Source organism: Oreochromis aureus, linkage group 19 (assembly GCF_013358895.1).
Source record: "Oreochromis aureus strain Israel breed Guangdong linkage group 19, ZZ_aureus, whole genome shotgun sequence".
Lineage (NCBI taxonomy): Eukaryota > Metazoa > Chordata > Actinopteri > Cichliformes > Cichlidae > Oreochromis > Oreochromis aureus.
In genome coordinates this window covers 22,473,855-22,494,567 of record NC_052960.1, presented here as the reverse complement: position 1 = coordinate 22,494,567, position 20,713 = coordinate 22,473,855, and the positions used below count along the sequence as shown (strand labels likewise).

The 20,713-nt window shown below is 42.3% G+C and overlaps 1 protein-coding gene across 4 annotated transcripts; it reads left to right on the top strand.

The window, feature by feature from the left end:
• The first annotated feature begins 1,308 nt into the window (after positions 1-1,308).
• On the top strand, positions 1,309-19,775 carry LOC116322364 (coiled-coil domain-containing protein 9B). 4 transcript variants are annotated; one of them, XM_039603727.1, is made up of 14 exons: positions 1,309-1,344; positions 7,331-7,438; positions 7,535-7,639; positions 8,218-8,376; positions 9,358-9,507; positions 11,765-11,827; positions 13,295-13,473; positions 15,332-15,381; positions 15,471-15,518; positions 15,610-15,706; positions 17,566-17,599; positions 17,702-18,305; positions 18,408-18,490; positions 18,830-19,775. In XM_039603727.1, exons 1-14 carry the CDS (start codon positions 1,339-1,341, stop codon positions 18,854-18,856), a joined length of 1,713 nt encoding a protein of 570 aa, XP_039459661.1. In that variant the 5' UTR covers positions 1,309-1,338; the 3' UTR covers positions 18,857-19,775. The 4 variants fall into 4 exon arrangements, with proteins under 4 accessions (XP_039459661.1, XP_031598263.1, XP_031598262.1 ...); XM_031742403.2 differs by lacking the exon at positions 1,309-1,344 and adding an exon at positions 3,417-3,633 and having other exon boundaries at positions 8,221-8,376; XM_031742402.2 differs by lacking the exon at positions 1,309-1,344 and adding an exon at positions 3,417-3,633.
• The last annotated feature ends 938 nt before the right edge of the window (positions 19,776-20,713 follow it).

Genomic DNA, 20,713 nt, shown 5'->3' with positions numbered 1-20,713 from the left:
AAAGTTCTTAGCAATTTTACTGATCTGTTGTCTGATGTACAGATATTGCCTTCTGGCCTGTGGGCATGTCTGGAGCGCGAATGTGTCTGTTGTGAACATTCTACTGTCGTGAAAATACTAAAGCACCTGGTTCAACTGCAAAAAACCTTATATTAAAATCTCAAATAATCCCTGTACTGTTTTCTATCTCCACAAGAAAAAAGCAGTGGTGTATCTGCAGAGGACTACTTATTTTAGACAAACAATACAAACAGTACAGACAAATGATGTAATAAACACATAAAAGTGGAAACAAGACAGAAGCACATGAAGACCGGCTGACTCTTGACAATGCTATTGCCGGCTGAGACGGCGAGTCTTCCAGCCGGCCTTTTTATTTCAATCCCACATGGTTAAATGTTTATTTTACCAATACTTTTTACAGTATGCTTAATTTTTCTGCAACTTAAGATTTTCTTATCAAGAAGTATTTGCATTTGTTGTATAACCTGCATGTAATTTTTAATCTGACAGATCTCATGGAGTGAATTTAAGACTGTCTGAGCTTAAGACCTTAAAAGCTTATCCCCTGGTGGAGACTGCTAATACTTCAACCACATTGGTTCTTGCCCTGTGTTTACCATTTTATGCAATCTCATTCATAAGGAAATCCACAATTTTGATGCTTACAACACAGCCCTGTATTTAATGTATTGTAATGTTTGCCTCAAGGACAAGCTTGAGGATTAAACCTGTGGTTTCTGTGGCTTGTTTTTGGCAACTGATCAGAATCAGCTAAGTTATACCTGCTGTTACTCTCTGCACTGCTTCTGCACTCAAACAAATTTTAATCAAATTCAGATGTGACGTATTCTGTGTATCATGTCACGTGATATTTTAAATAGTTAAACACCACTTTCTAGATGTTGACAATACATACCACACTTGTGAGAATCATAATCACTTGTGAGGTTTTTTGCCAATTTTTCAGGCAACAAATCATTAAATTGACCTTGAAGACCTTGTTGGATGTCAGCCATGTGATTTTAATGCATTGTTATCATGACCCACTCTACACTCCTACAAAGTTTTATCAGAATCCATTCAAAACCTTTCGAGTTATCGTGCTTACAGACAGAATGATCACACACACTCGTGCAAACGCTACCAAAATGACGTAAGAATGATTTTCTATAAATTTATTTTCAAATCAATAACTCGGCGTCTCGTCTTGTCTCGTGAGACTTCGCTAATGTTGACCAATGACGGTTTTCTACAGTCATTGACGTTGACGATGATTTGGCGCCACCTGGTGGACATGACGTCACACTGCAGCCTGTGTCTCTGCTGTTATCTTCGATGGCGGTGAGTTCTGCTGCTGTTGACATGAGTGTAGTTTTCTGTCTGCCTTTTTTGTTTTAGGCACAGCATTTGAACTGTCAGGCAAGAAATTTATAAAGTCTTTCGAGTGAAGTTAATTTGCCTTCCACTTACCCCGTATTTACCGTTTAAGCTTTGACTTTCAAAGAGTCTAACGATGCTTTAAGCTAACCATTAGTCACTCATCTCACACATTATATGTTTGTATATTTCATTATACTAATGTTTTATTTTTGTATTTCTTTTTAATTTCAGCTTACAGTGGGCTTTCTCTTTTTTCTGAATTTACATGTGTTGTGCCAAAAAGTGGTTGCCTGCCAAAAAGCGATTTCCAATGTTTCCGTGTATTTTTTATGTGTAATATCTTTACGTGTGTTGGTAAATAGACTTTGGTGAACAGCGTTTACAAAGGGGTTATATATAGAATTAAAAAATTATCTGCTTTTTCAAGTATCTTTACAAATCTGTGTTATTATAACTAATCCGCTCCTTTATTCCCACTTAAAATATTTTTACAGAACTATTGTAATATTTGCTGCCATTTCTGCTGTCCTCTTGGCCAGCTTACTCTTACAAAACACATTTTTAATGTTAATGACATTTTTTTAACTGCATAAATAAAGGTTATATAAAAGTCGCTGCCAAAAACTGATTGCGCCTTCTATCTTGTTACACGAATGTTGTTTGTGGCTCAGTATGACTTTGTGTCATCCATGAGGGATGCATTTGACATATGTTTCACATATTATAGCCCAACAACTTACTTATAGCAGTTTAAATACGAGCAATCAGTTTTTGGCAAATACTGGAAATCACTTTTTGGCAGACAATCACTTTTTGGCACAACACTTGTAAGTAACTAACTAATAATCTTGCAGCACTACGGTGTTTTTATATTTTACATGTGACTGTTGCATTGTGGGTTCTCATTGGTTTGGCATTTCTGATTCTACTTTGTTTGGTCCTTTTCACACCAGTGACAGTTCACATAACCGTGAAATTATAATACAATGTTAATGTAAGGCTTCTCTCTGATCTGATATTGATAACAGCTTGCTATTACACTTCCTTGCAGTCATTATAATATTTAACAACTTACTTCCCCATTTAGTAGAATAGTTTTGATATTGATATATTAGGGGCCTTAACATCACATATATTTTTACTTTATTTATTCTAAAATATTATTATTTTTTTGCTCATTAGCAGGATTGATATGTGCAGATTTAAAGTTATGTGGACTTGAGTATGAAGAAAATGCAACAGCTCCCAGTGGTAACTTTTAATGGTGTTATTGTTTCCACAATGCAGTGGAAATTGCAGAGCACTGACTCGGAGTCTTAAGTGACTGACCTCAGTGCTGTTGCCCTTTTTCAGATGCCTGTGGCATTTGTGTGTCAGGCTGTTGCGTGTCTTCAGCGCTCAGACTTTGGTAGAGGCAGCGCTTGGCGTGTGAAAAATGGTGGGAAATGCAAGCCCCCCACTCCCTCTGCACTGCACCTTTCTTTAGGATGCTTCTTTAGTACTCTCAACGTGTAGTCTTGACATCATGGGAAAAAGAGCTACTGAAACCACAGTGGGAACAAACAGCACATGCATCTCATTTCTGTGATGCCTGGATCCACACAGTGGTATGATAAGCTAGGAAAGGAGTTCTGTTTAAAAAGTTAGAGTAGTATTTTATGTTTTAATAAACCAAATTGTGCCAGTTTTGGAATCAGCGAGTTTTAGTCTAGATTTTAGATAATAAAGGGGAAACTGTTATTATATTGCCAGTGTCTGAAGCATAAAAACATACGAGAAATCGGGCGGATTTGTTGCCAAGCATGTGACGTTCTATTTACATATAGGGAAAAAAAGGTGTTTCTTATTGTTGTTTATTACAGTGTCATTTGAGCAATAGCGCTAACAGATTCACAGAGTGCGTCGCATGATCGGAGGGTGAGACGATTTAACCGGCGTGCCTCGAGCAGAGGATAAGTGAGGAGGGGAAAGAGCAAGTGCTTTATAGGGGGAGAGGGAGGGAGGGAGGGAGTGAGGACAAGCGGGTGGGAGGTTTGGAGAGGGAGAGAGAGAGGGAGAGAGAGAGCGGGTGGGCGCTGTGAAATCCGTTAACAGGGGAGCTCTGTGCATTTGTTAGACGTCTTGGCTGCTTGCCCAACTTGGCTCATTGTAATCAAGGCATGATCGTCGACTCCAGCCAGCCCTCTCTGCCGCCACGGCTGCCTTGCGCCTGGACCCAGCCCAGCTCCCAGCGCTGACATGGAAAGACCAGTGAGTGCCTTCTCTCTTCTTCCCCCTCTCTCTCCCTCTCTCTTTTTAGTATTAGGTTCCCCCTCGTTTCCTCTTCTGCTCTGTCGCAGTTTCAGCTGTGTCTCTGGCTCTTTCTCCCCCCTGCTGTCGCTCCCGTAGGTGGCAGGATCGCTGGGTAGGAGGCGGGGGGGAGCCTTGGCAGCTTTCTCCCTACAGGCCGCTTCCTCCCCCGTCTGCCCGCCTGTCCGGGCATGGATGCCATCCGCTGGCAGCCTCCGTGTGCCGTTTGATCGCGCGAGGCTGTTAGCTGTGCTGCTGCACTGTCACAGGTCTCCAGGAGCCAGAGGTTTGCCATTTCTGCAAAGATTCTGTCCACTTTTGGTTCGTGGAAGCCGGGGTTCGCTTCACTCTCCGCCATTGGCCTCCCTGAGAATCGGAGTCGACAGCGAGTCTCTCTGTTGCACCTATTCTTGGTGGTATGTCCTCATGGTCTGTTGTGTTTGGGTACCCTGACAACTAGAAGCAGTGAGGTAACCACTTTCCAGCCTGTTCGCCCCTTTGAATGACTCCAAACTTTTCTCACAACCGCTCAGCTTTTTGCAGGTTCCTAGACGATTTCAGGATATGTAGTTGCTGTCATTTTGCAAAAAGTCTGACCGATTTGAGAGCTCAGTGTGAATTCAACTATTCAGCATCCCAGTGGCAGCCATTCCTTGCAGTGATGGGAAAAAAAACATGAATAGATTCCTTGCGGTCCTCACAGTGAGTCATCGTTATGTGCTAGAAACCTTGACTTGTATGTCGTCAGTGAAGCAGCAGTGGAGGATGACTGACTCACTTTGGCACATCTACTTCCTATGCATGTCAGGATGGTCTGACCCCTCAGAGTCATTTATGCAGAGAGTGGGGAATAGGACACTTCAAAATGAATTATGTTTTCCTCACAGATGCAAACAAGCAGAAGTGGCAAATTCTCTATTTGCCAGCGTTATTGTCACTTCGCCAGAGCTGTGAATAACAACAGATGATGCCGGCAGTGATTCAAAGAGGGAGACACGTAGCTGATTGATTGACAGCGAATGTTGTTCATTGAGATTTAATCCCGTACTGCTGTTTGTGTTTTAATTATTTCTAAGAAGAAAAATGATCCTGCTTGCTATAAGAGAAGAAGTACTGAGAATTGAAATAGTCTTGAAATGACAAGTCTGCTCTATTTTTAAAAATAGCTTTGGCACATATTTCTATTCTATTCTATTCTATTCTATTCTATTCTATTCTATTCTATTCTATATTTGTGTATCACATCAGCCACACTCAAACTTGTGCATGAGTCTTTTGTGTGCTACACAATGTTGTGCTACATGAGAGTTTCAGCTAGCAATTGTGACAACAAACTCATATTCGTGACCTACATTTAGGTAATAAATAAATGGATTATTTGGTTTATTTTCTCATAGACTTCTATCAAATTTGCCTGATTTTGGAATCGCCCCCCAGTGGCAATTAGAAAGATTGCACTTTGCTTTTATCAGATTCTGAGGCTATATCCTCAAATGACTGTTTGCTTTAAAGAAGGTAACATGGCCTCTTTTAGCCGTTGGGCTCCAGAGGAGTGCTCCTGCTTCACCAGTTTTCTGAGCCACACTTTGGACCCGGGAGGAAGAGAGGGAGGGAACAGGAGGCTAAGCTGCTGCAGGTTAAAGGAAATTAGCTCTTTTTCATGCAGAAATCTGATGCTTCACTGTCCCTGCTCTGTGAACATCTGTGCACATTTAAGAGTCCTTTAACTTAATGCCTGCCCTTGCTTTTACAGTTGCAGTTGGTATAATATGATAAAGTGAGGTTCTCTCAGAAGGAAGCAGGTTCTATGAGAGCACATGGAGCACATTTTCAGTATGGAGCCTCTATTTGTGCCCTGCTGATTGCATTGGGGTATTTAAATTTGGTCTGCATATGCATTCTGCTGGTGTAACTGAGCTTCATGATGAATACTCCATCTGTGGTGGGTGTGAGGATCTATTAGTGTTATTAGTTTGTTAATAGGGTGCACACTGCTGCACACTGCTGCACGCAGGTGCCTTTTTAAAATGATTGTCAGTCTAGCTGATCAGCTGATGGTTACTTCACCTGTCAGCCTTGGTTTCTCCTCTGCTTATAAGCAGGTTTTATATTTATATATTGTTGCAGTTGCTTATTTAAATGTCATTGTAATTATGGTCTAACTCACAATATATACAGAAATACAAGAGTAAAGCTGAGTGTTGAATGTAGGCATTTTTTCTTCTTTATTGATAAATGTGTCTAGAAAAATGAATATCAGATTGTTTACACTGCTAAAGCAGGTGTGTATGGTTTGGTTTGTAATCTTATTTGCTCATTGCTTAGTATAGATCAATTGCTAACAAAAGTTTTTCATTTCTAGACTATTTTTTGTGGTACAAATTAAATTTGTTAAATAATGAAAATGTTTCACACAAAAAAATCTGAACAGCTTGTTAGAAACATTGATGATTTTCCATGGCTCTGCAGTAAAGTGGTCCAAGTGCTAAAAGTCTTGTAGGCAGTGAAAATAGTCAAGAAAGTTTATGGAGGTCTCTATGCAGTCCTTTGAAACTCTAAGTACATCTCATGAGTCAGTGGCTTGTAGGACAGTATTTCAGTCAGAGGTCTGGACATTGCTACATTGGTTCTTTTACTCTTTTCAGCCATTCTGTTGTAGATTTGCTGCTGTCTTGTTGCATGAGCTTTATAGCTTTATCTGTCACAGATGACCTCACATTTGACTCTAGAATTCCTTGGTATATAGAGGAGCTCATGGACTTCAAGGTGTCCAGGTTTTATAGCTGAAAAACAAGCCGAAGTCATCAGCCCTCCACCACCGTGCTTGACAGTTGCCATGAAGTCCTGATGTGCTGGTACGTGGTGTTTTGTATTATAGCCAGACATCTCCACACACTGATCTTGGTTGTCCAAAGGACGTTGTTTCAGACGTCTTTTGGTTTGTTCAGATGTAGCTTTGCAAAGCCAAGCTTTGCTGCCATGTTCTTTTTAGAGAAAAGATGGCTTTCTCCTTTGTACTGTCACAAGCTTCAACTTTTAATATGTTTACTGAGGCCTGTGGTGTCTCAGATGTAGCTCTTGAGTTTTTCTTTTGCATCTTTTCTGAGCATTGTATACTCTGATCTTTAGGTGATCCAGACCAGCAAACTGCCCCAAACCCTCTGCTTTGATAGAGGTGGACACATTTGGTGATGTTTTTTTAATGTAGTGCATTTGATTGGCAGCAGCTGGATGCTACCCATAATTCGTGGGGAAGCAGTAAGTGTTCTGTTTCACACAGCTGTGTTTGGAAAATAGGAAATCTTTCACTGTCAAAATGACTGCAATTTGTCTCCTAGGTTCCCACACAAATGTTTAAAGAAGAAGTGATGCAACAAAGTAGTAACATTACTCCTGTCCTAAAAGAATTGTAAAACCTGTTGGATGCATGAACTTCAATATGAGACTGGGTTATTTCTGAGCTTGTGCCATATCCTGTTTGTTGTATTTCCAGTGAACAGTAGGGTTCAGATCATTTTATTCTGTTTTATTTAAATTTCGCACAGCACCCCACCTGTGAGAAAACCAGGTTGTATGAAGCCGTAGAAGCCTAGATCAATCCGATGAAACGTAAATGTTTTTATTTTTCTAATGAATACCTAAAAATTTCTCATCCCAGACCCCCGGTGACATGATGCCCAAGAGGGATCATGAGAAGGACCTGGAGCTGGACAAGAAGATTGAGGCTCTCCGCAGGAAGAATGAAGCTCTCATGAAGAGGTACAAGGTGAGAAGAAGTCTTCACATATAAAAAAAGCTTCTGAGATCTCATGTGTGGAGCTTGCAACTCTTTCAGTTTTTCTAATTACTTTATTGTTTGTAGGAGGTGGAGGAGGACAGGAAAAGAGCAGAAGAAGAAGGAATGGCACTGCAGAGCCGGAAGGGCAAAGCCGATGATCTTACCATCACAATCAGCAAGTCCACTAGTGTGAGTGTCAGCAAAAATAATGATAATAATAATAATTTTATCTTTAATTAAAAATCCTAACACGTCTCAGTTTTACTACCTGATTAAGAAATGCTGCTCTATTTAATAAAGGAAATCTATCAGCATGAATCTTTGGGCCTAAATTATAAAAAATAAATTAAATAAGTTAAACTACAGAAAAAGTTCTGGTACATCATTCCTCAAGTGGAAAGTTTTGTTAATGTGCAAAAAAAAAAAAGAAAAAAAGAAAAAAAAAAGACAAAACCAGGAATTTCTGTTATTTCTGTTTATTTATTACTTTGGTGTTGTATGAAGGACTGTGGGGGAGGTCTCCATCAGTAGGAAATGCTGTACAATTTATGAGAATACAATTAAAAGGATGTCCTCCTTCACATTTTTCAAAGATGTCCAGTGGGCCAGTTTGAGTCTCTGCCCCCCCGGCCTTATATAAAAAAAGCTACATTAACTAATATCCCACAGTGTTGTCTTTGCATTCGACAGAACCCATCTGTTTTCAAGAAGAAATGCTGTTAACTACATCAATATTTCATAGACTGTCCTTTTCTTTGATTGGAAAGAAGGATAGTCGTGTGGTGGTGACAAAGCCATTCAGTGGCGGTTCACCAGCTGGGAAGGGACAGCAGGAAGCCGGACCTGACAGAGGGGGAGAGGCTCCTCCACAGACTGCTGGCCGAGGACACAGGAAGCAGCTAACGGTCACCATGGCTGGCAAAAAGGTAAATTAACTACAAGGAAAAAGTGACGAGGACCCAGTACAGGAGAGCCAAAACCCCTGTAGCTTAAAGTCTAGTTATATTGTAACAAGGAAGAATGTCACAAAACATTTTTATAAAGATCTGTACTTTAAGAATTACAAATATATTTATTTTTTTCCATGAGCTCTTCTTGCATAGGCAAGAATGTGCATCCAGAAGAGTGTTGATGCATTTAAAAGACTCTGGATCTCTACTCTGTAAACCATGGGATGGCTGTGTGGGAAAATCCCAATGGATCAGCAGTTTCTGAAGTACTCAAACCAGCCAGTCTATCACCGACATACATGCCACATTCAGAGTCACTTATTGAACAAGTGTATCCAATGAAGTGGAACCATTTCATAGCACAACTTTTTAAAGATTTCCCTTAGAAGTCTTGGAGCCACACCGGGCCAGCAAATCAAAATATAACACAACAAAGCAACTGGATCTCCATCCATCCATCCATCCATCCATCCATCCATCCATCCATCCATCCATCCATCCATCCATCCATCCATCCAAATGCATGTCTAATCCAGAGTTGGTATATATTCTCCTTAACCAAATTCAATGAGAGGCCAACACGATTTAACCATATATCCTTATTACACATGCTAACCTGACACCAATCTGCAGCTTGTATTTACCATGTTTATTGTATTATTTAGTATTAAATAAGACATGCTGATTGGTCCATTCATTGGCTAATTAGGGCTAAAGTACAGCTGAGACTTATAGTTAGTTTTCTAAGAGATTAATCAAAATGTAGTGATGGCGCTAAAGTTGGGGACATCACAAAAATGAGCCAATTTTAAAAGCGTATGAATGACTTCACCAAACCCACAAACTAGTGTCTAAGTACTCGTAACTAAGAATCCTTAAATGAATGTTTCAAAATGTACTGCAGAGCACATACTGACACTTATGTAATGCTAATAATATGAGTAACTGACTCTCCAGGGTAAGAGGGTGGTGAGTGAGAGGCCTGAGAAGAGGCCGGGCCCTGTGGACGTCAACAGCCCCGCCAATGATGGACAGGCGAGGCGTGCGGAGTCAGCGGGGAGGGCGAAGCAGCCATCTCACATGACCAAGAGAGACTCAGCACCACAGGTCCGACTCACACACACACCGAACACTCCTGCCTCCTTCCACTCTCACTCCCTCCCCCCTCCCTTTGTTTATTCTCACATGCTGCACCGACGTGTTTTACATAGATATGAGACATGTTGTCTGGCCCATCCCCTCCATCCCTGTGATGGAGCATAATGGTTTGTTGACAGGAGGTGGACCGGGGCTGTGACTGACTGGTGTGAGATTAGGAAAGGAGAGGGTGGCTAATAGAGCTGTGGGTTGAATAGATGCTCTGCATAACTAAGTTTTAAGCCTTTTTGAGCTGTTTTTACACACACACTGCAGCTCTGATCTCCTCTAGATGTCACTCGACAAAGGTACGTGTGAAAAATTCGATTCAGGCAACTTCCTCGAGTAAACCGCATGAAGAATTTCCTGTCATCTCCTGCTGTGTGTTTCATGTAAGAAAGGGAAACTGAGGAATATACCTTGACCTGAATCTCCCAAAATCGTCCCCAGTTAACTTTTACAAGTTATTCCGGTTTGCTTGAGATGCCATATTTAATGCAGGCAGGGACTCGTGTGCCCCCGCCTCGGCTGTGAAATGCAAAACTGTCACTGACCTTAGCCCCCCCTCCCACCCCCCCGGGTATGCAGAAAGTCTGGAACAGCTGCTCTGCCTCAGTCTGAGGCCTGACGCAGACACACACACTCACAGACTGAAATAAATAAGCTGATGCACAGGCAGCTGATCCTCGCCGCCACTGTAAACACAGACACAGTCTGGTCATGGGGTGGGGTGGGGTGGGAGGGAGGGAGGGGACACGAAAGCAGGAGCTGCAGAAGTACAGGTTCAGTCTAAAATGTGCATCTCTGCTACTGATTGGCCGATACACTGAGTGCTGCTCACTGGGCTGTCTGGGTTAATGTGCACTGAATCTATGGGCTGAACACATTGTTCTTTTGCCTTTATTTCTGGCCCACTAGGTCTGCCCCCATTTATCATGTGGACTGAATCAGCACTTGAACAGTAGCCAGGGCTCCAGTGCACCAGTCATCTGTGAATCCCAGAGACCTGGTTTACGTAACCAGTGTCATTTCACTAGGTTTATATGAGATCAGCGGGGGAGAAAGCTGCTCAAGGGTGATACCGTAGGAGAACATACCATGGACCCATCTGGCAAGCTTTAAAAAAATATTTGCGTTGGTTCACTGAGGTGCACATTGCTACTGCACTGCCCTGCCTCTGAAATAATTATCTGATGGGTATGGGTGTGTGTGTGTGCGACAGAGCGAGAGACACCCTGGAAATAAATAATGACTCTTTGAGAGACAGGGGTGTGGCTGTGCAGCAGTGTCTCATGGAGCCTGGAGGAACCTCATGACCAGACTGCTCACGCTCACGAGAGAGAGAGTGACAGGGGTAAGGAAATGCAGTTGGACGGAGAGGAACAGAGGGGAGGATGAGAGAGAGACAGACACTTGGCAACCGTGCCATCTGTTTCAATCTCCCCTCATTTCTTTTCCCTGAAACTTTAAGTGGTCCACACTCCTCTGGCACGATTGTTTCCCTATTCCCACCATCCTGAAAGGGCCGATTTGATCTAATTAACATTCAACTGCCTTCTCACTCTGAAAAGGCTCATTATGCTACCGAAGAGACAGGCCTGGCAAGGTGCCAAGAAAAAGGGAGAGGAAGACAGAGTAGTGGGGTGAGAGAGAAATGAGGTAGCCGGGGGTCTTTGTGTATGTGTGTGCTATACTCTCTCTGGATGTGGGCGTGCGAATGATCGTGTGGGCGTCCCAGCCCGTAGGTGTGCTACCAGCCCACTCGCTCTCCCCGGTGCATGTTGTCCCCCATCCTCCATCGGCTGTTAGAGTGTTGCTGTTAATAGCAACATGACTCATCCTCTGTGTTCACCAGAGCGCATCATTGAAATCAGAACTACACCAGAATAGAAATTAGCACAATTCTGTACCTCTAATAAGCTGTGTTTGATTTGCAAACTGCCAGGTGGTTTCCAAGGTCAGCTACCTGCTAACTGCAGTCTGCCCCCGTGCAGAGTGGACAGAAATTACATTATAATTGAAGCTGTTGTGCCAAGTTGTGCAGTTACACTTTAAAACCACTGGGTGGCAGTGTAGACCTCTCAGTCTTTCCTAATGGATGAGTCAGTGGCCTGATTGTGACAGCAGCAAAGCGATTCTTTACAACTGTGTTTAATTAGCGGGCAACAAGTTGCAGTGTCACACTTATAACTGCTAAGCTCATCTTTTAATTTCTCCTCTCTGACAGGATGAGGTCAAACAGGGGCAGAAGCACACTGAGGAGCATCACGGGGTGTCAGAGCAATGCCAGGTAAATAAAAAAACCCTCATACACAGATGCAAACATTTAGATACTGTGTCTAACCTCTCCGAGCTCAAAGGACTGCAGTTTCAATTCATCGTGACCACGTGATTTGCTGATGATCAGTCTGTGAAAACAAGGTTTTCACTAACACTACGTTAGCATACAAAGCGCAGGGAATAGCAAATGCAAATATGCGCTCTGTCCTCATCACAAACACACACAGACAGCACAACACGTTACCATGCACGTGCCCCTTTTTCTAGCGCTTCTTCCCATCTGCCTCCCGCTGGCTTGCATGTCAGCCTTGCTGGAGTAGCTCAGAGCTGTCTCACAGATCGGGCGTGCGATAAGCAGACTGACTGGGGAGGCAGGAAGGATGGGCTTCAAAGGCACGGCGGATTCTCCATATGACAATTGATGCTGTTCATGCCTCTCTGGCTGCTGCAGTCCTGGCCTAGACAGTATTCAAGGAAATACTATGTAGATTTTTTTTTCTCATCATGTTGCACAAGAAATTTACTCTTTTGTGTGACAAATAAATCATATGGACCTAAATCAGTGCAGCTTTTGGAAGGTCAACCGTCGTCGAGAGAAAGATTATGATCTCAGCAACTGGCCAGCTTCACTTTGTAACATCCAACCTGCCTTTTTTGGCTCCTGGCAACATCCCATTGAGGCCCCACAGAGGCAAAAACATAAAAAAAATTTAATTAGCAGCTGGGGTGGCAGCAGGACATGGCCTGTTGGAACATGTGAGAAGCGTCTTCCCGTGTGACCCCTGATGTCCTCTGAGGGCCAGCACAGAGCAAGGAGAGACGAGGTGGAAAACAGGATGAGGACAGATGCCATGCTCTCCAATAAGTGTAGGCAGGAGGGCAACATGTTTACTTCGATTTGATTGGTCCACACCTGAGGGGAAAACATGACCTGTCATAGTTTCTTACCAGCACTGTGTTGCATCTCTTTTTCTCTCACTGTTTTAGCTGCTGCTTTGAGCTTTAATACAGGTTTTTATGGTCATTCCTGGTACTCAGAAATCCCACAAATGTATTTTTTTTTCTAGACATCAGCACGCTCTCTCAGAAACTGCTGGTCTTTTTCGTGACATCTCTAGTCTTGGTTTGCTTGAAGACTTTATAACAGAAGCAGCTTCTGCCCTTTCTGATGTGTTAATGAGCCTGTATCAGATCTCTTTTTACTATTAGCCAGCAATCTTCTGTGCTGTCATCACAGTAATCAATAAATAGGTTAAGAGGGGAATGGAGGAAGAGCTTCTAATTGTATTTGCTATAAACTGTACTTTTCCTGGAACACTGATCAGTATTTACCCAGGGAGGCAGTGGTTAGCCCTTAAAGTTATGCAAAATACATCAGCGTAGGAGAAATACACACATTTGTGGTTCCCACAGATCTGTATATGTATCCATTATAATAACTTTACACACTGAAATGCTCTCTTTTGCATGCACATAGGATATCGAGAACCTGCAGGCCATCACAGACCTCAATGTCCCCACATCGAGAGAGGAGCAGGAGGAATATTTAAGGTGGAAGAAGGAGCGTGAGCAGATTGACAGGGAGAGGGTGGCACGCCATAAAAATGCCAAGGGCCAGTGGAGACGAGCGTGGGACATGGATAAAACTGACAATATGTAAGACTTTTGAAAGAGTTAAAGGTTTACATTCATATTCCCATTGGCTGTAGTTGTTAAAGCTGAAGGACTAAAATAAAAGTAACATAATAACATTTTAAACCAAAATATGGCAAAACATGGAGTTCAAAGATCTGTGAAATACTGTGGAGCTGATTTTCAGGTGCATTCTTGTTCCAACACACCTGAATTAAATGAATGGCTTGTTACTAGGCCTTTCCCAAACTTGACTGCTGAAGATGTAATTCCACCATTTGATTCAGCTGTGCTGGAGTAGGGATGCATCTACTGCTCTCGAGGACTGGAGTTGGAGACCCCTGATTTACAGGATGAGTAGCTGCATTTTGAACCATCTGTGACTGAAAAAGACTAGAATTGGGTAATCCTATAAATGGGGAGTTACAATAATCCAACTGGGAGGTGATTGAGGTGTGGATAACTGTTTCTATATCTGTAATTCTGTGATGGTTTAAAGCTGCTGTTCACAAAACTACTTCTTTGTTTGTTAGAGGTTGAACTATCCAGGATTTTTAGTTATAGTTTAAATGGCCAAGTGCCGTAGCGCTTGATAAGCCAAATAAAGTTTTGCTCTCATTTAGTTGAAAATGTTGCCAGGACTCCAGGATTTTAGATTGTCCAAACAATTCAACTCAGTTGAATTTTATTTATATAGCACCAAATCACAACAACAAAGAGAACCCCAACAGTCAGACCACCCACTATGAGCAAGTACTTGGCAATGGTGGGAAGAAAAAACTCCCTTTTAACAGGAAGGAACATTATGCTTTGTAAAGAGAGTCTAGGAGTAACATGTATAATGAAGTAAGCATTATAAATTCCTTTAAAGAACAAAAAAGTCCATGTTGGGTTTGGAGGTTGAACAGTGGACTGTCACTTTTAAGAGGAGGCTTTTTCAGTACTAATATACTTTCAGTATGCAGTACCATGCATGCTAAAAATGGTCTTATTAGCACTAAGGCAATTTTTTTAGTTATTAGTTTTGTAGAATTCCCCTTTTCACTTTTAAATTCTTCCTTCACTGAAAGGCTCACTTCACTTAGGCAGATGAAGAGGAGAAAATAACCCCGGAGAACATTTTGCCTCTTTGTAGTTAAATTATTCAGTGAAGAATCCATTAGATGAGGTTTCTGGATGTTGTGCATGTTCTACCACATGATCGCAAGGCTGATTGTCACCATGTCACAGGACGATGTTACACAGCTAAAATATTACCAAACAGTTACTTATGTATGCATAATATAACTTTTTACGGCTGAAGGAGTTCATGAGCTACATTTCAAACAGCTTTACAGGCTGCTGCCTGCATTGCTGGGAGAAATCACACAATAGCACCCCAAACTGACCGCGGGAAAGAAATACAACTCGTTTATTGTGAACTGTTTGTTAGATTTCAAACAAACTGAGCTGTGGCTGTACAAAGACTGACCAAGTTGCAGAGTAAATTAATGTGCTGTTTAGGGAAGTATCCAAATGTAAAGGCACAAGGAAAGAGCAGCTATTTTTAGCTGGGGGGTAAGGGATGGAAATGCCTTGCCTTATTTGGCGAAGCATTAACAAGGCTCCCAAGAAAGAACAGAAGAGGAAATGTGTTTTTGATTCGACAATTTATGTGGTTTCAGAGGATGTCGAATGTAGGAGTGGGTCCTCGTGGAGTGAAATCTCTGCACAATCTTAAACTCTAGGCTCACAGTGATGTTAGGTGATATACTGAAATGCCTGTTTATGTAGTGCAGATGAGATGTTATAGTGCCGGGGGGGGTGAATGATTGTGGAACATGATAAAGAGATCGGTCGCGCTGGGTTTTGTTACTGTCTAAAACTAAGCCTCTGCTTCTAGGTTTTCAGACAAATCCCTCTCTGACAGAGACTGGGGGCCTTCCAGCAGAGGTAAGACAAAAGACACGGACCTTACTGAGAACGTAAGGAGTAAGACACTTCATAACAAATCATAAAAAAGACATATCACATTGCTGCAGGAGGAAGAAATGCTAGAAGAGGACCCAGAGCAGGCAGCGATTCAAAAGGTATTCCCCACATAATTTAGTGAGCAGTTATATCCCATAAAATACTCGTATAGTGTTTAGACTTTAAACTTTTGGTATTTTTCTTACCTAGCTCATGACAAGCGAGGCAAAGACAAGGGAGCTAAAAACGTGCAAGTGATGAGCAGTAAAGCAAAAGGCAAAGATCGCCTGACTGGGCGGGCCAGAAGGTCAGTAACAGCTAAACACAACGGGCTGCTGGCAAAGGTGATTCAACCATCAGAGCGTTTTGCAACATAGCTTCAATTAGCGGTTACGAGAAACATCGGCATGACTAATGCAGTACGTAAAACGGATGTGGAAAGACATGTTGTTTTTCTGCACTGTGCCCTAATGTACAAATTCCCCTGGATGTCATGAGAGTTAATTTAGAAGTGGTGGCAGCTGACTAAATAACCCAGAAGGCCGCATTCTGTCCCCCCCCCCACAGTTTCTCCTCTGCTGTGAAACACCACTTGATAGTGAGGAGGCCATCTAGCCAATCCGGGGCATGCAGCTTGTTGACATCACATTTTGGGGTCGTCTCAGATTGCTTAGAACCCCATCAAGTACTAAACAAGTACCTGGTACTAGGTACTACCACCTAATGGAAAACCCTAAAAACCAAGCTGAGCCGATCTGAGTTGGTACTGGTGGAAAAGGTCATAGGTGCGCTGTAATGCAATCATAATGTCCAAAAAATCCACAGCCACAGAGCTGAAAGTGAGGCACTATGTGGACCTGGAGTGAAAAAGTTGATTTTATGTCTCTGTAAAAGTAGGAAAGGGTAAGGATTGGGGGGGGGGGGCGCCTCTGTAAAACAGCACTCAGGTGTGAGATTCCTGTTATCAGGCTGTGCTGCTGTTACAGTTGGCAACAGATTTGAGTGTGGGCAAAGGCAGCCCACAGGCCACCAAAGCCATTTTCACACATGCGCTGCAGCTCTCGATGTTTCTGGATTTTATCCAAATAGAGGTGCGTGTGAGAACTTTAATGTCTGATGTAGCTGAATTAAACATGAAACAGTATTAAACAGTCTTTAGCTCGCCAGTTCCTTAGTACAAAGTTGGTGCGATTTCCTATCGCGGATGTGAGAAAAAAGGGCATTTAATAATGTGAATAATATGATATATATAATATGAATTCACAGCTAGCAAGTGGTCATCTCGTGCTCTGCCTGCTGCATACTCTACCCAGACAGCACCCTTACCTAAAACACACAATATCCAGTACTGAGTCTACATGTGACAAAGGACAACTGAGGACAGTGTCCCAGCCTGAGTCTCCTGACACTGTCTGGAGTTCATGCATGAAAAGCCATTACGATCACAACAGCTGAGACCCAACCTCGAATCACAGCTCTTGCTTTCCACACATCCTTGGACAATCACCCGATATGACTCCCAGTGGTCATCACTTTCATGGTAGTCATTGGTTTTTGAGCATGTATGTGACTGAGAAGCAAATGCTGTTATAAGACTCACTTTGCAACACTGAAATGACCTGCAGCAGTCTCTTCTTTGTCCTTTCTCCTTATAGTGCTTAACTACACAACATTACGACTACCTGCCAGTTATAGTGAACGCTCTCTCTTACCGCCATAATGTCTCTGACCCATGATCTGCTGGGTGGGGCTTCTGTGAATAGGGCTTATTGCTGCACATCCCACAGATGCTCAGTCAGACAGTTTGAAGGCTAACTGAGAGCTTTGGGCTCTTTTAATGTCTAAGAAAAAAACTAGTCCTGAACTGTTTTTCCTTTGTGGTGTGACATGTTGTCCTGCTAAGGGTGAGATGCTGTGCTGCCATTGTAGAAAGCTTGTGGGGGTGTGCTTCTTCTGCGGTAATGTTTAAGTGGGCGGTATGTGTCAAAGTACCACACGAATGCCAGGACCCAAACTTTGCCAGCTGAACGTTGCATTGTGATAAAATGATCTGTTATTTACTCTTGTGGCTGATTGTTATATACAATATTACACCATGCTATAACTTGCAAAGAAAAAGAGATTCACAACACACTGCTTTTTTGTTTCTGAATACCCTTTTTTCAGATGGCAGGCAAATGATGATGGAGAGAACCTACAGGTGAGAGGTGAAACCTCTTTTGACCCTGCTATAAAGTGAATAATAAAAGACATCCATATAGCAAAAAACACTCCTGTTTGTCGCTTTGATCTCATCTTTTAGATGCCTGAGACGACGCTGGAGGAGTTCCTTGAGGAACTTGATGCCCTCACAGACGCTAATGCAGACGAGCTGAAAGATCAGGACGCAAAAACAAAGCAGTCACCGAGCCTGGATTCACTGAGCACGCCCGAGGAAGCGAGTGAATCAGCAGCCTCCGTGTCAGCTGCTATCCTTAGAGAGGACACCCCGACTCAGGAGAAGGCAGAGGGTTTGTCCTCTCGGGGTTTGGAGAAGAAAGTGCGCTTCTCTGAGGAACTCATCCAGGGGGCTCATGCAAGGCAAACCACGGGCTCTCAAGAGTCAGAATCCAGAGGTCCCAGCTCTTTGAAAGCTTCCTCACCCAAAAAGAACAAGCATGAAATGCAGAGGCCACATCAGCCTCTTGAAAGTGCCAAGCAGAATGATGGGAGTCTTCAGGATAAAGGAGGTGGTCCAGCTGCACCTTCTCTTGCACAGCAGCAGGGATCTGAAACTGAATGCACTAAAAAGGACAGCAGCCCACCCACAGCTCCCAGCTCCCCCCCTGCTGAAAAAGCCTGCACCCCTCTACATGAGATCCAGCCCGTGGAGCTTCCCAAGTGCAACATCAGCAACACAAACACGGGTACGCCTGAACTTCAGCGAGCCTGATTTTTTTTTTTTTTTTTCCTCCTGGCAGCCTGTGTGGATGTTCCAAGTAAAACTAACCGTGCTTTTGTTTTCACAGAAGAGCTGATAGACTCTGGTCTGTCTGTTCTGAGCCTGGAGTCTGGAGAAGCACACCCAACACACTCCACCAGCAGTGACAAGGTCAGTGAGGGAGAATCAATAGATGTGCAAATGGACTGATGGAGGGAAGTGCAAATGGATGGGGATTTAAATGGATGAGGAGAGCTATGCAATATATCTGCACTGCAGCTGCGTATTATCCAATTTTAATTCAGCCCCTCGGAGTCTTGATGGAGTGCAGGAGAAATAGTCTCATGAGAGAATGGTTTTTCATTTCATCTTCCACCGGAACAGATAATGTATGATTGCCTAGTTGATTCGTTCATACTGAGGAGGGAATGAGAAAATATAGTAAATGTAAAATACAGAAAGTTGCAGTTGGTAATTTTTATCCTTTTCTCTCTTTTTTTGTTTTTGCAGGCACGAGAGCATGGGAAAATTGTTTAACCAACGTTTTCGGGATATAAACACTGAAACCAAAACACAGCATTTGGATGCATTATTTTTGCTTCAAAGTAGCTCGTTTGCAATACTGTTTATAGCTTACAGGCAAAACTGTGGTTTAATTTTGCTGTGGGAGCTGAATTTTTGTCTCAAATTTGACACATGAATGGTGAGACACCTTTTTCCTGCTCGATTATTATCATTATTATTATTATTATTGTTAGTATTTTTTTTTTATTTTATTTTATTTTTTTTTACATCCGAGCACTTTGTGTACAAAAACATGTGTACTGACATCTCCTTCTGTATGGAAGTACGCTGCTTGAGTGCAATATCACTGAATGTTTACACATTTGTATGAAAATGTTGAAGTACATATCAGGAGGCTAGCTAATCGGTTAAACTTAGATAGCCCTTGACATTAAACCAAGCCACAGTCTAATTACTTAGTGCCTGATTCTGCCTTAGAGGTATATTTTTTAATTTATTCAGCTTATTTAGCAGGGACAATGCACAATAAATATATTGTACCAGATATAGCTAAAAGCTACTTTTCAGCTCTAGTCCCTGAGTAACTTTTCAGTAACCGAATAAAGATTGTAATATATGACGATACATAGTTGCAGACCTCCAGTAGAGTTTTGCTTCCAGCATCCATAAATAGCCTTTGACAAGTAAATCAGCATATTGTTAAAACGCACATTTGAACCCTAATGTCTTTGGCCAGTGACCAAGACAGTCCAAAGTTTACAAAATGTTACTACTGACATGCTGTAAATGTTTCTGCTACTAAGAACGGTGAAAGGAGCACGCCACTGATTTTTGATATCAAGACAGGAGCCTGATGATGTCATACTCTGGTTAAGATTATCTGAATTTGGGGATGACAGCTTTGCAGTCATGAAACCTCATATCTCTGCCCATAAGTAAGTGAAAGAAACCTACTTGATTTAAATTTGGCCTTTTTACTCATCAAGGTCGTCTCCTTGTGCAGCTCTGGGCCACATCCAGCGTGCCTGCTGTTTTTACATTGCTTTGTGGTCAGACTACTTTTCACCGGGGAAAAGAGAGGAAGGAATACATTTCTGTGTCACACTGTGGGGTGGGGGGTGGGGGGTGGGGGGGATCAGCACTGGGGAACTGGATCTATGTCTCAGAGAGCCAAGAGCAGCCTAAAAAGGAAGAATCTACCCTGTCAGAGCCTTAAGGCAGGACATCCAGAACATCCTCGTTTCTTCTTTTTTTCAGTCATGAGGGTTGTGCACCATGAATATGTCCCCTACACTCAGACTATCAGCACAGAGTTGTGCTGTAACATCCCGAGACATCAAAGTAGAACATTCAGTCCAAACCGCTGGAACTTGGATCAGGTGGCGCCCTGAAAATGCCTCTTTTTTTTTTTTTCTTTTTTTTTTTTTTTTTTCCCTAAAAGCCTTGACACAATAAAAAAAAAAAAAAAAAAAAAAAAAAAAAAAAAAAGCCACACTGGAGTAACTTGCAGCGCTGCCCAAGGAGGCTACCTAGAAGAGCAAATTTGCCTGTTCGAGCTTGTAGTGTTTAATGCAGATCTAGGTTTAGAAAGAAAGAAATGTGATCCAGTTGTAAGGTGACATAACTCACTAGTGTACTCCTTTATTGTTAAAATAAACAGCCAGCTGACGGCAAAGCATAACACATTTGAAAACATTTGGATGTTTAAATATTGATTTATAACACTGCAGAGCTGAAACCTTGCACACTATTGTTGTGTTCCCTAAAGCACAGTTTTACAGCTGAATCCAGATGATCCGGTCTTCCTCACTCTTCTTATGTTATGTTATGGTTTCCAGGCACTGAATTTGGGATTGTAATGTACTATGT